At 29.5% G+C, this 16,475-nt stretch overlaps 1 protein-coding gene across 3 annotated transcripts in view; it reads right to left on the bottom strand.

Moving 5' to 3' along the window:
• Nucleotides 1-2,390: 2,390 nt before the first annotated feature.
• Nucleotides 2,391-16,475, bottom strand: part of Dd (CTD nuclear envelope phosphatase 1-like protein dullard) — a 70,012-nt gene continuing 55,927 nt past the window's right edge. For all 3 annotated transcript variants that reach the window (XM_075380940.1, XM_075380941.1, XM_075380942.1), the window contains 2 exons: nucleotides 12,736-12,897; nucleotides 2,391-6,194 (listed from right to left, as the gene is read on the bottom strand). In XM_075380940.1, coding sequence (XP_075237055.1) covers nucleotides 12,752-12,897 — 146 coding nt within the window. In that variant the 3' untranslated portion in view covers nucleotides 2,391-6,194; nucleotides 12,736-12,751. The remainder of the gene's footprint in view (nucleotides 6,195-12,735; nucleotides 12,898-16,475) is intronic.

Here is a 16,475-nt window from a genome sequence, read left to right as displayed (position 1 = left end):
ACACAACTATTACTTAAAAGTATAATTTATTTTATAATTTATAATTTCAAAAAAATATAAAAATGTCACCACTAAAAAATATTTGAAACCATTTCTAAAATACTTTGCATTAAATTTTTTCATTCAAATTAAAAAAAATATTTTATTTAATAATTTAACCCTCTAACCAACACACTTGTACATTTATGATTTTTCAAAAATGGCACCTGACAGTTCACTCATGAATATTCAACTATTGTTTTACCTGATATATTTGTAAGTTACTGTATCGATAAATGTAATGATTTACTAAAAGATTTCATTAATAAAGGTCTTTAACCCAAATGTTAAAAAACTAAGTAAGGCTATTTAGGGCCAATACTCGCTTTAGTCTAGTCTTTCAATATAGTTCTCACTTACCGTACTATTCCAAAATCTTTCTGATGATGATAAAAGAAAAATATTAGAAAAAATTAATCATAATTTTCATGAAGGAGTATGTGAACAATGAAAATATTGAGGATATGGAACAAAACAAATCAAATGTAATGATGGATTTGTATGTAAAAAAAATGTAACCAAATTTTATTCAGGATGTTTTCCATTAGATATATTTTGAAATCTACAGAGGGGTCCAAAACGATGTACTCACTGTTTGCTAGTCCATATCTCTTGACAAATCTGACTTAAAGTGACAATTTTTGGCACTAAGAAAGGCTTATGGTATGTGTTAGAAATGATCACCAGCAGCTTCTATACAACGCCCATGGTGCCAAACTGCACACCAAACTACAGCTGTTAGTGTATCTGGCATAATGGCAGCACATGACTATGACTTTTTCACGTAGGTCGTTGATTGTTGCAGATTTTTGTCGATACATGTCATTTTTTATGGCCCCCCAGAGGTAGAAATCCAGAAGTGTCAAATCAGGAGACCAAGGTGGGTATTCAACAGCACCTCAACCCATCCACCCACGTCCAGGTAGTTTTATTGAGATACAACCTGATATCTCGATGGTAGTGAGGTGAGCCTCCGTCATGTTGCATGTAAAAAAGTTCATCACCATACAGATTTTAGATGACAGGCAAAATCCTTGTCTGAAGCGTATCAAGATACGCCCCAACAGTTACAGTACCCTTAAAGAAGAAGGGATCAATCAAACCACGCACTTAAATACTACACCACACAGCAACCCCTGATAGATTCACTGCCCTGTCCACGTGAGCGTGAGGATTTTCAGGAGCCCTGAAAATCCTGATGCTCCTGAACCATGTGGACTCCTGATTTTAAGGAGCCTACATTGTTCACAGTACCGTTAATTTTGAATTGCGCCTCATCAGTCCACACAAACTTCCCTGCAAATTCCTCATCCTCACCAACCATGTACATGGTTGTACTGTGAAACCATTCACAGTACTCCATCCTTCTATCTGGGTCGTCATCATTCATCACATGTAGCAGTCTTGGAATGTACGCTTTCCACTCTTCAGAATGTGTCTTACACTTGACCGGCTCAACCCACATGTGCGTGCTCCCTGGCTCACTGATTTTTACAGTGATCGAGCAAAATGATTGCAACACCGCAGCACTGGATGCTGGACCTGTAGCTGTTCACATTTGGTCAGATCTTTCCTTGTTCCAAACTCTATCTGCCACTGGCATTGTACCTCATGAATGTACTTCTAGTACCACTTCAGCACAACCTTGCAACAAACAATAAGCGAACCTCAGCCGTTGTTACTACTCGACTGTCTTCTGCTACACTAGCTAATATGACTGACTCATTCCACTACTGGCATAAATTGCCAGCTCTGCCTACCACAAAAAATTTAATATCTTACAACTACACATTACATTAGTGAGTGTAAGTCTTTTTGTTTAGATATTATTTAATTATAAACAGTGAATACATTTTTTTGGACCCCCTCTGTATTATTGTTTCTGGTTTTCTAAACAAATTTGAAATGATTTTTTTTTAAACAAAAATGAAATTCTAAAAAACTTTGATATTACATTTTCTAAATAATATTTTTACAATTACAGTTTACATTATGAACTTATTTTAAAACAAACAAAGAAATCAGGAAATCTCTTTGAATTCATTTAACATAATTTATTCATGTATATTGTACAATAAGGATATTGTATGTGGTATTTACTGTAAAAAATCTAAAAAAAAAATTACTTTTACGTCCTGTTGGAGATAATTGTAAAAAAAGAAAATGTGAATTACCTAGCTTGGTTAGTAGTCAGTGTTAAAATACTTGTATTTTTATTAATAAAATTTATAGACATAATCACCGTGTTAGATATAGATTTAAAAAAGGAGAAAATATACACAAAAAAAAGAAATTAAGTAAAAACTAATTGGTTTTTTCTGAACTAGGAATAAAATAAAACAAAAAAAAAATATTAAGAACAATGACTATATTTGTATAAATACTGAATTTTTAACATTATTACATATTAAAAAATATTTAAACTCAATAAATACACAATTTTTTTTTACCATGCAAATATATGATAAAAGGTGCGACATAAAAACTTGACAGTTTTAATTAGCTGACAGCACAGGCAGTAAATGGAAGGGAAAATAGGTAGGGCCAACTTCCTACAGTGCTATTTTGATAACAATGGAAGTGCAGTCGTGTTCATTGTATTAATTTTTTCAAGAATGGTGAGTCTTCTGTTACTACCCAGTGACAGTTCTGCCTAGACTTCACTGCTGAACGTTGACATCGTATTCCATCCTGTAACACTATTTTTTTACAAGTACAGAATTTTATAGTAAATGTTCAGTTTTAAAAATAGAACCAATCTGAAGATCAAGGTCAGCAGGAGATCGGAGAACATCGAGCATGTTAACCAAGCAGTGGAAACTACCTCCCATCGCTTCAAAATTTCCTGACACCCAAACTTCAAAAGAGATACATTACTCGCAAGTCAATTTAGTAACAGCAAGTGTTAGGGCAACTATAAACCCAGCTACCGCTGCAGTGGATTATTTCAAACAGAAATTTCTTGGGTGCCTAATCTTTTGATGTAGATAACGTTGCTTGGCTTTGTTTCATTCTCCATACCTCGGCATATGTGATTTTTTCCTATACGGGTTTCTTAAATCCAAAATATACTTGAATAAACCCTGTAATTTGAATTAAGTTAAAAAGGCCATAAGCCGATTACCAACTACTGCATAAAGCACTGCCTGGTGAACATCATTCGAACAATATAATTTTTAAAACTTAATTTTTTTTTCATAATGATTGTATAACTGAGAAATGCAGTACACTAACCACACATCGGGAAAATAAATTTAAAAATATGTTTAGTAATTAAACTATTGTCTCTTAAAAAACAATCAAATTTTTATAATGCACCCTACATTATTATAATCTTTATTAATTATTTTTAGTTATAAACCACTTATTTACATTAAATTGCATACAAAATACGATGCAAAAATCATTCTACAGATAATTTTAAGTGTAAACATTCATATAATATTAGCAACTTATTAAGAACAATTATGAAAGATTTATATAATGCTACTACATCCCCGTCACTTATTCCAACTACAATATGTATTACTTCTTTTTCCCACAACTAAAATGACTGATAATCTTATCGGTTCCTTCCTCTAGTTCCTTTATATAATAAGACAAAATAATATACTTAAACATAATATTTTGAGTGAAAACAAATAAAAGCAGCTAGGTAAGGTAACCGACAGAATTAGAGTTCATTTTAGGAATAAAAGTAAAGGTAAGACATGACTGTGTTAGTGATGATATGCGAATGAGGTTAGAAAATATTACTGAATTATGATGCAGCTTCATATTTGTTATGAAATGAAACATTACGTCCGATACTGTTTGGAATAGTCTATATGATGGTTGTTCATCTTAAAAAAAAAAATTTGCCAATAGTATTATACATACATGGTCTTTTATTATGCATATATAGGATAATTTATTATCAATATTAATATAAAATTGAGTAATAAAACATCGTCTCAACCGAGACATCTTTAGATCCTTTGAGATCAATTTCAGTCTTGATTTTTTAACACAACTTATACGCACATTTTTCTAACGTGATTATAATAAATCTAAAAATGAAAAAATAAATGGAGGTAAGTAAATAATATTTACCCTTTATAAATATACAATTTATCCCTGATTTTAACGTCAATACTTGTTCATTTTATAAAACTCTCCTATGTTTTTAATACGATTAAATAAATTTACAGTGAGAAACAATTAAAAGAAAATAATAAACAAATAAACTACTTGAAACTATAAAAAAAAAAATATCAACGATTAAATTCAGATTTATTTTATTCATTTGGAATATTTTATCTTTCTACTACCAGAATCTCATGTTTAGATTATTTAACAGATAGACTACCAATGACACATCTGAATAAAGGTGGGCCATGTGAACCAAACACGAGTCGCAGTTCAAGATTTACTTCCAAACCTTATGCTGCATTAGTGCATCGCATAACAATGCATTACAAAATATATTTCAAAATTATAACCTCACAGAATATAGTAGTTTATTTACCCTGCTTTCTCCCCCAAGTGAATCCTGTTAATTCTTAAATATTAATAGATATATAAGATAGAAGACCAATTTTTTTTTTCTTTAAAAGAAAAAGTAAATTTAATGAGCTGTCATTAAAATTTTGATGATAAACAGAAACCATATTTTATGGAAATTATTATTAATTTAGCATTTACCATATTTTATTTTAAAAATTTTATTTCAATTACATTATGATTTTACAACAAGAAAATCGTTTCTTATTAGAAATCATTCAATTTACTGTAAAATCTAAAAAAACAACTTCCTTTCCATGTCCGATAAAAATTTGAACAACAAGACTTATCAAAAGCGGTCAAAGGCTCATTTCGGCAGAATCAACAGCATTTACTGACACATTGTCATCAGGCAGAATATTGAACCTGTATTTAAAGTTTTACAAGATTATGCTCATCGAGGGCTGTATTTTATTACTAGTTACTGCGATTTTAAAACGTTACAACAAAATTATTTAAATGTTCTTCAAAGATGAACCGAACAATTATCCAATTATAATTAAAATATTCAAATGCGATAGCCCGAATGGAAACGTTCACAGATATTACATGGCAGTCATTTTTTTTTATATAATAATATTACAATTTTATAAACTAATACATTTAAATCATAAATAACACTTATTTTTTTACATTCTATAATGGAAAATTTCATAAATACTGTTCTTATCATCTATTATCCACAATTTAAAATTTCCCACATCGTAGATTTCTACATATGCATACACACGTATTAAAAAAAAATAATAAATATAACTTGGGTTGGATTGTATTTATTTAATCCAGAATTTTCACACACTACTACAATTAATATTAAGAACTTAATTAAACAAAATATTATGTTAAGTGGATTTTATCCACAAATTTTTTTTTTAACCGTCTTGTAAATTCTATCCTAAATTTAACCTTATGCATCTAATTTTAAACATAATTTTATAATACAACTTAGATTGTAAAAAAAAAATCAATAATTTTACATTATGCAGATGTAAATTTAAAAATTTTATAAATCAATCTGATTTTTTTCTTACTGAACAGAATTACATAATCAACAGTAATCGAATTTGACCTGGCACCAAATAAACAAGTTTATAATGCAGGCCTACCTATTATTAATTCAAACTGGCTCAGCCTGAATAACATTTTTTTTATTATTTTTTTTTAAAGTACATAATTTGTTTTTCCATGTTTTTTTTTTTACCTATTTACTACCATTTTTTTCTTCTAGTAGTTGTCATTCTATAAATAGTCAATAATAATAATTAATTAAGAGAAATTGTACATCTATTATTTCATTATTTTTTTCTAATATATATATATATATATATATATATATATATATATACTTTACATGTATATGTATACACCTTACTAAACAAAACACTTTGTCAATATATTATTAATTGGCTTCCTGTGCCGAAAACAACAATCTTCACTTTCATATCGATATATTTCTGATTACGTTGTAAACTGGATTATGGTGTTTATAACGACGATGATGACAAAGAAGGTGTTAATAATGATAACAGCGATAAACAACGGCAATGAAGATGAATACAACGGTTGGTACGACGATGCTGCTGGAACCACATAGACACAGGTATTACTTACATCTGTAAAAAAAAAAAACATTGATAAAAGAAAAATGTAAACAATAACAATCATTGTTCAATGCAACAAACGGTTACTCCAAAATTAAACTATTAAACTTCTATAATTACACCACTTAAATTTCAATGTAACAAAATGGTCATTGCAGAACAAAGGATTCAATAATTAAAGAAACAAATGACTGCATAAAAATGATTATTTATTCAATAACAATGGAACTAATACTACTTTTCAACATAATCCCCAGCGAGACTTAAGTATTTGTCGCATATTTTTTGTCGGCTTTGTTAATCCAGTAGTAAAAAATTCTTCACCTCATTGTTTAAGACATTTTTGTACTGCATTCTTGACCGGCTTGTTGTCATAAACTCGGTGTCGTGTAAAAACTCTTTGAAAGGACCAAACAAACAAAAAGTCTGTTGGTGCAAGTTCAGAATGTAAGGCGGATGTGGCAACACATCCCACCCTGACTTTTGAATAGTTTTGAGCTGTATGGGAACAGGCATTTCATGCAAAATAATAAGGCATTTTGAAAGAAAACCAGGATGTTTTCTTCTATTTCGCTTTATATTTTAGATTATCACAAAAGTACTTGCTGCTGACTGTACATTCTTCTTCCAAATAATTGCAATAATTTTGAACTTTATATCCCCAAAACACCATTACTGGCTGTTACACCTCTACTGTTACACACCTCTACTGGCTGTTAAGCTTTTCAGATCATTTAGTCTTGGAACTGGTTATGCACGGCGTCAGTTTTAAAACACTGTAACAAAATCATTTTATATGGCATCTAAGTCGGTTATTTTATTTTATATTCACAAAGGAATCGATTTTATTACACAATTTGAACGACGTTTATACGATGTAAAATGTTTTACTTAGACTAGAAAGAATATGACCATTTTTTTTTCTCAGAAATGTGCTTCTGTATGTGTGTGTGTGTGTGTGACTTGTGTATTATAATTGCTATGACGATTATGGATTTATTTATTATTTACAAAAATAGCTTATCTTAGTAGCAACATATCGATATATTGAAACACATAATAAATTATGTTATACGGCACACAAAAAAAAGAAGGAATTTGTGGTCATAAATATGTCACTTTTAGACACTACCACTTTTGTGGTCTATAAATATCTTTTCTGACAAATGATATCGATAAACATGTAACACATATTGATTCGTAATGAATAACAGTATACGGTAAAAATGGTTTTTTGTCAATCTGAATAGCCTTTTGAGTGGTGGGGATTTTTATAAAACGTAGTTTTCTGAATCTACTAACATCTGTTACTAAATCTGTGATTTATGACATGGGTTTTTCATCATATTTTGCCCAATTTTCAAGCGATTTGTTTGAAAGTATTATTTTTAAAATCAGGAAACTGTTTCATAAACGCAAAGCAAAAAAAAAAATTTTGCTAATAAAAAACGCGGTAGAAATGCGCAAAAAAATTCTGCAATTAAATTATCGTAATTTTTGTACTGTTTCAATTTTTTTTTGTTACAGGCATAAAAAATATCCAATCGTAATGTTTTTTGTCAGAATCTGTTAAATCTCTTTAATATACTGTAATTTTTTGAAATTTTTTCACAAGAGGATAGCATAAGACTATGAAGGGAGGCAATCAGATACCAACATATTTTCGCGGAGCGCTAATCAAGCACGGATCATTGTGATGGGAGAAGGTTAAGTAAATTTTGAATTTTCTCCTGATGGCTGAATTCTGATGTCTTCATTCCATACTCTGATATTAGAATTCCAGCTAAAAATGATGAATCCAAGTTCCATCAAAAGCTAATATGGAATCTAAAAAAACCATTATCTTCAGCTGAAACCCAACATTTAATTTCAGGTATAAGTGAATTCGGATGTCTTGTCTTGTAAAAAAAATATTAATTTTGAGACGGAACCCAGGAATTTTGTTTTACAGGAATTCAGCTTATCTTGGATCTTTTTTAGGCAAAAAGCTTGTTTTTCTGTTACCATTGCCCGGATCAAAGATGTCATAAAATGACATTAAAAACAAAAAACTTACAACTACTATCACAGCTAACATCCCAAAAAAATTTACTTAAAACTAATATCACAGCTGAAACTTCAAAAAAAAAGAAACTTGACAGAACTTCATTTAAAAAATAACAGCAAACAGAATATATAAAATTTAAATAAACATAAATAAACCTCAACAAAGTCCAAGAGGATAATAAAGGCCCCTTCTAAAGTAAAAATAAAATTGAAAATTAACTAAAAAACAGGTATATAGAATACATAAACAGTACACAAACAAAAGAAAAAAACAATGTAATGTATAAATGATAAAAACAAGAATTAACAAAAGAAATAAAATAAACAGAAATAAAAATAAAAGTATTACAACCGACAATATATTCCTAAGCGATAAACAAAATCAATTACTTTATCAATCCATGGTAGCATTGTCGTTCAGAATATGACATATTGCGGTAGACACTTTAAACCTGCAATGCAAGGTTGCATAAAGTTCCAAAGTCCACAAGAATACGGTGAACAGTTAAACAGGAGTTATATCGAGGTTACACACCAGCAACATAAGATGACTTGTGATAGTCTGGTACGGCCTAGCCATAGAAGACAAAGAACAACTTCATCTTTCCCGCTTTCTCTACTGGATAAAAACCAAGGATGTATCATGTTCTTCACAAGTCGTAGTTTGTTATCTACCGTCATATTCCACTTATTCTCCCATTCCTTTCGCATCGTTGTGTTATAAAATTTGAAAAATCAGAGGAAAGAATACAAGTATTGAATGCGGGTTGAGTACATGCTTCCTTAGCGGCAAGATCAGGAATACATATATACATATATTGTCTTCTACAATACACATTTTAATAAAGAAGTTTTAGTAACAGAAATCTTTTTGAATAGCAGATATTTTCTATGTTTGATACCAACTTGAAGTCAGTTTCACTATATTCTATTTAATAGGTATTCCTCTCTTACCATTCATCTCTTTAATTATTAAATTATCCTAGTATATATTGTTACTTATAACTTACCTGATGTATTAAAAGAAGGCAACTTCTTGATTACCAGGATATAAATAGCAATTACTTCCGGTTGAATAATTTAGACAATTTAGAAAAGTTAACACAAACATAGAAACTTCACGTTGTATGAAATTTATTATATTAAGCCCCTTATTAATATATTAAAACATCACATTATGGAATTAATGTGATGTTTAACCTAACCTAACCTAACCTAACCGATAAGCCTTAATGTCATCAGTAATGACATTACTGATGACATAATCTATTACATAATCTATTCAAAAAGTTCATTTTCACAGTAATGCTCTCTACATAAACTTGGATAAATATGACTTTGTTAATTGAATTCACATTTATACCGCATGTCTAATGCTGTATTTAAATTGTTTTGATATTTTCAATCAATTAATAATTTTTGAAATGCGACAGCTACATTTTTGAATAAAACTGAATTCTATCTGTTATAATTTTTTGTCAAGTCTGGTAAAACATTCCTTTCCTCTTCTATTTCCATTTTTCATGATACCTTCACGTGGCACAAAAAAATGATACTGTAACAAAAACGATTGTCTTCAAACATAATTTTTTGAGAATGGTTTTTATAGTTTAATGGAGGTGTATTTTGAAAGTCTTTCTTTATTGTATCATGCTGAACACTAAGAAATTAAAACATAAAATTGTAATCTGCCTAAAAAAATTAATATTTCTTTAGTTTTTTTGGATATTCAAATACATTATGAACGTATTAACCGCTTTGTTAATTGATATAGTATTATTTCTTCATCACAATGAACGTTAGAAATTTTTTCAGGCTTCCTAACAGGTCCGATACACTGGTAATCTTTAATTTTAATACAGAGAAAAGTAAGGCGTTTTTACAAATTAAAGGCATTCTTTTTAGGTTTCTCTCACTTTATTCTAATTGAATTGATATCATCTGTAGCACCAAATTATTGTTCCTATTTTCCCAAATGCAAAACTTATGTAATTGAGTATTATATTACTTACATTTGTGCATTTATTAAATTTTGCATATTTAACTGTTTTAATAATAGTACTGAAACAATAAAAAATTATTTTACAATAAATGTAAACGTTATAGATAAATAAACTGCAATTTGTTAATGGTTGCAGGTAAGAAGACTTTTTGTCGTTATCTGCAATATATAATATACAATCCAATCGCTATGAGTTTATCAACCTGAGCACAGGACTAGTCATTTTTTAGTTTTTCATCTATTAGTAGTGCTATCAACATGTCATTATTACAATTAGTAAGAGAAACTGTTTTAAGGGAGGAAGAAGTCAATTTTGTATGTTTAAAGAAGATTTAGATCACCTTCAATATTGTAATATTGGGCGTGAAATGATTTTATCTCTCTCCACACAAAACAGCAGTTGAATGTATAGAAAAAGTTACTACTGAAGTGAAATTAATCTCAGATAAGGAACTTGGTTGCAGAACAGCATATCATCGTTTGACACTATTACTTAATACATTTATTCTTGGACACAGAAATATTCCGCTACTGAATTCTGCAAAAAAGAGTTATGAATGAATACTGAATTTTACGTAAGAATTTACGCACAGATAATTTATTACAAAATCTGATTTTAATAGAAGATCAAAACTTAATAGTACAAGAAAATGAATGCTGTTTCAAAATGTACAAAACATTGTTTGTAGAATTACTATCCATACAATGGGTCTTCAGAAATGTAAGTTAAGAGTCCAAGGAGCGTATTTATGTGCGATTCCACATCATTCAGCTCCATCTTTACTAAATGATGTTTATAAGTAAATTAAAACAGGCACAATTGTCTTAGGTATACGGTAGCGGTCCCCATTTCAATGAATACAGAATATTTCTGGTATTAACTTTCAACATCTTGCTACAAATCAGTAGAAAATTCTATGGATCCACAAATGGGAGCTCATGTGACCTTTTACCAAATGACATAAATAGCGGTTTTTCAAAAAGATGTAGCTAGTTCACATCTACATCTGTCTGCTATTTACAGGCTTCATCATTTCTTAGGTATTTCCTGATCTTTGATTTACAAAGTTTTGACTGAAAAATTGGCTATAAAAAATTGTGTGCCAGATGTGAACTGATGAAGTTAACAAACATACACATAAAGAAAAACAATCTGGCTGCAGCACATGAATTTTTTTTTGAGCATTAAAAAAAAGGTGATGAATAGTTTGATCACACTTTTACCGGAGATTAAACCTAATTTCTTATTTGAACATCAAGACGCAGCATTCATCATTCCCTACACCAAAGAACTTCTAACAAGAACATTCAATAAAGAAGCTTATGACTATTGTTTTTTTGGGACAAAAAAGATGTCTTTCTTGACAAATTTAGTGATCACAGAACTACTGTGAATGTTGATTCATACTGCAAAAAGTTAAAAAATCTTAGAAAAACATCGTGGGATGTTATCCTGCAGAAGTTTGGCTTTGTATGACAATGTCAGCAAATCAGGTGATCAGAAAAATTTGATGGAAAATTTTCGATCTCTAGCCCTGAGCTCCCAGCACCAGCAATTATTTTATTTTGCTTCACAATGACTGGCTTCATAAAGGTTCAACAATGACGACAAAATGAAAAATAGGTGTTATGTGCGGCAAGTCACTGGCAGTAGAATTTCTTCAAGAGGGAATAAAGAAGTTAATGAAACACAATGAAAAATGTGTTAAAACTGAATGCAACTATAAAGAAAACTACTATAAAAATGTATTTTTCATGTTTAAGTTACAAATTTTGTGTTGTTTTTACTTTAACACAGACCTTACTTTAAAAACACACCTCATACAAATATTTTTTAATATTTTCTATATCAACATTCATACTGGCAGAGTGTTTTCTCCTTAAAGGCTCTCTCTCAACATGTACTAACCTACTTTAAAATACATATCATGGATCTTTACACACATACACCCCCATACGCAAGCACACGCATATGTATGCATGCATGTACACACGTGTGTATATATATATATATATATATATATATATATATATATATATAAAATATTTAAATTTTATTAAACAAACTATCTAGTACAGAAATATTGAAATAAGACATTCTTACCTTAATTTTTCATGAAAGTACTTTTATGGGAACCCGCATTTCAGTCATGATTGAAATAATTCCGTTACTGCATATTAAAAGTATAAAAACTACAATAATGATAATTGCATATTAAATTACACAAGTGCTGCTATCTGTTGCAGTTTAATAAAAGCAGCGCTTTAGTATTTTTTTGTTTTTATATTTTTATTATGTAATAACCGCATTATTTCAATTGTGGCTGAAAATGCGATCTGCAAAACTACTTTCATTAAAAATAAAGATAAGATATGTCTTATCTCAATATTCTGTACTAGATGGTTTATTTAATAGAATTTAAATATAATTTAACAGTACAGAGGAATAATATGAATCTTAAAAAGATTAATTTCAGTAAAGTAATTCATAATATAAATATATACCTCTTATGTAACGCTGCTACCACAGCCTATGTAAATGCAAATTAAGACTGAGAACAGAGCGTACATCCTGAGTAAACCTGAGTGCGTCGAGTACTGGCAGCAGATTCAGTAGCGCTGTATCCATCGGATCACTGAACCATGATTTTATAGGAATTGCATTATCTAAAAAAAATAAAAAAAAAAATGTATTCAGAAATTGAAACATAATAAATATATTATTAAGAAATTAATACATCTTAATCTAATATAAATGTTACATTACTTAAAATTCTACAGGCTAGTTTACTGGTTTGATAAATAAATTTCCATATAAATAATTACTTCACTCCGATCAGAAAACAATTATAAATTACATTAGAAATGAAAGGTAAATTACTTTACAAATAAAAAAAGAAGAAATTCTCTTAACATTTAATTGGAATGCTTCAAGGGAAACCTTTAAAGAACCTTGATCAAAATACTACTTTAGAAAAAAAAAAAAGACGAATTGGTTATAATTTCTATTAATAGTTGAAAATTATTTAAATATACGAAATTATAGCGATGTAAATACGGCCAAAATAATAAAATCAATATTAATAAATAATTTAGCAAATCACTCACTTCCTACCAGCAGAATATATTATTTATTAAAAATAAATTTATTTTATTACTTGCTTTATTTTAAATCGCAATCTTTTTCTCAGTAACTTTTTTTCAAGTTTGTCCTCAAATCTTGCATCCTTAATGTAACATACTTCTTGACCATTACCTACTGATGAAATTTTGTACAGTTACTAAGGTCGGGTGACAATACAATATTCAACCATTATTTTTGCAAACATCCCCCCTATAAGGATATAAGTTAAGGCTGGAAATTAAAGGTGCAGGTGTAAAAAATCTTTTGAAATCCAAATTAAGCCAATAATTAAACTCATGCAATGATGATAGTAATTTGATTGAAGTATGACTAAAACGTATGAAGCAAGTTTTAAAAATATTTGTAATATTATTTGACTTCTTTTGTTAATTATCCACGTTCAGTACTTTTGTAAAAAAAAGTCTGCTTTATTAGAATATTTTTTTATAAAATTTAATTAAAAACATAATTTAATTTATTAAAATTATAGAGATGCATATTCACCAGCATGCATATTCTCAGCATGTATATGAATTCTTTTCTGCCGCTACAACAATAAATATATACATATATAAATGTATATAAAAAATTTATTGTTTCTTATACTGTAATTTAGAACAATTTAGATTCGGAATAACAGTACAAGGTGAAAAGATAAAGATGATACGATTTGCTGTTGAAATAGTAATTCTAGCCGAGAGTAAAAAGGATTTAGAAGAAACAATGAACGGCATAGATGAAGTCCTACGCAAGAACTACCGCATGAAAATAAACAAGAACAAAACTAAAGTAATGAAATGTAGTAGAAATAACAAAGATGAACCACTGAATGTGAAAATAGGAGGAGAAAAGATTACGGAGGTAGAAGAATTTTGTTATTTGGGAAGTAGAATTACTAAAGATGGACAAAGCAGGAGCGACATAAAATGCCGAATAGCACAGGCGAAACGAGCCTTCAGTCATAAATATAATTTGTTTACATCAAAAATTAACTTAAATGTCAGGAAAAGATTTTTGAAAGTATATGTTTGGAGCGTTGCTTTATATGGAAGTGAAACTTGGACGATCGGAGTATCTCAGAAGAAAAGATTAGAAGCTTTTGAAATGCGGTGCTATAGGAGAATGTTAAAAATCAGACGGGTGGATAAAGTGACAAATGAAGAGGTATTGCGGCAAACAGATGAAGAAAGAAGCATTTGGAAAAATATAGCTAAACGAAGAGACAGACTTACAGGCCACATATTAAGGCATCCTGGAATAGTCGCTTTAATATTGGAAGGACAGGTAGAAGGAAAAAATTGTGTAGGCAGGCCATGTTCGGAATATGTAAAACAAATTGTTAGGGATGTAGGATGTAGGGAGTATACCGAAATGAAACGACTAGCACTAGATAGGGAATCTTGGAGAACCGCATCAAACCAATCAAATGGCTGAAGACAAAAAAAAAATACCGTAATTTAATTATATATGTTTAGATATAAATTTGCGTATTCTGTACTAATGTATTATTTCTGTACAATTTAATGTTCGGGTTTTACATGTTATTTTAATTATATTTTTGTTGTTTCTTATTTTTGTATTTTCCAGCTATTTGGGGGTTTAAATTTATTATTACTGACTGCTAATATTGTAACTATTTACTGTATAATTTATAAAACAATGTTTTGAAAAAAACAAAGATCTTTAAGAAAGTACTAAATATGAATAAAACCTAAAGCAAACATGAAAAAGTTTACTTTAATAAATAAAACCAGTACAGAATAAAATAACATATTTCTTAAGGCATTATCAATAAATATTTAATCAAATGAGATTACACACTTAATAGAATATAAAAAATCTAGATCTACGAGGAATCATTCGATAAATAAAGACAAACAGTAACAGCAAAAAAACTATTTAACAGAATAAACTGAAACTATCTGACATTCAAGTAAGCACCTCTGGTGTAGAAAATATCTGAATATCTGTTGTTCAAAAGGAATTTCCAATATTATGACCTCTTTTGTTATTTTAAAATGTTAGCTCTGCTTGAAACATGTACTGTGGAAGATCATTGTGATAGGTATGATTGTGCCAGTTTCCTTAAAATGTCTCGCTGTATGATTGTGCCAGCTTCCTTAAAATGTCTCGCTGTGTTTTATACACATGTTTTAGACATATTAAGTTTAGATGCTATTGCAGTATGAGTTACCGCACTTGTGCATACTAATAATTAGTCACTTGGTGGTATCTTCAGATACAGATAAATCCCCATCTCTACAGAATTTACTTTCACAAAATAGTAAAAAGTGTAGCGAGATTATAAACAACAATCTGACACAACAAGGTCATAAGAGAATGCGCAAGCAGCCGATCCATCACAAACAACACACGGAGAAAACAGCTATGTAACTAGAATAGATATAAATGTTGTCAATTGGGAGTTATCACAAAACAAAAATCCCCAATTTTACGACCGAATTCCCCCCTCCCCCAAAGCCCATTTGTTTGAGGTGGTCAAATGAGTAGGAATTTTTTTGTCCCCAAGTTATATTATTATTTTATGATCATTTATGCCATAACAAAGATGCAGTAAATGTTCCATAGCTGTAGGACGAAACTGCTTTTGAGGAAAACATTTTTTAATTGGAAAGCAGGTTTTTTATCCATGTTTTAAAAACAAAAAAAACATTCTATTTACAAAAGTATTTAGAGTTAGAGCAGTGGAATTTTTACTGAAAACTCATAATTAGATGTTTAATAACATCATGCAAAAACATTGACTGAAATGCTGTTAGTTTAGGGATAAAAGTGGATTCGATGAAATGTAGGCCTGTCCCAAAACTTTCTGGCAATCTTGTATATTTATTCATAATTCCTTCCACAATTTTCCGTTGGTTTTTTGTTTTTCAATTAGAGGAATCATGAAACATCAAGATTTTCAACAAAAAAAAACCCACACCAAAATGTTTACCAGTCACCATATTTTCTTTTATAGCTAATGGAGATTTACAGCTATTTCCAGGAATGTAAAAATACATATTTTTTAAAATATAATATTAATATTTAATGTTTATAAGTTGCACTGGGCTGTAAACTATATCTTATACATAATCTGTAAAAAAAAAAAAATTTGTTG

The sequence above is a fragment of the Lycorma delicatula genome, chromosome 13 (assembly GCF_047948215.1).
Source record: "Lycorma delicatula isolate Av1 chromosome 13, ASM4794821v1, whole genome shotgun sequence".
Taxonomy (NCBI): domain Eukaryota; kingdom Metazoa; phylum Arthropoda; class Insecta; order Hemiptera; family Fulgoridae; genus Lycorma; species Lycorma delicatula.
Note: the sequence above shows the minus strand (reverse complement) of the source record. Positions and strands in the feature narration are given on the sequence as shown.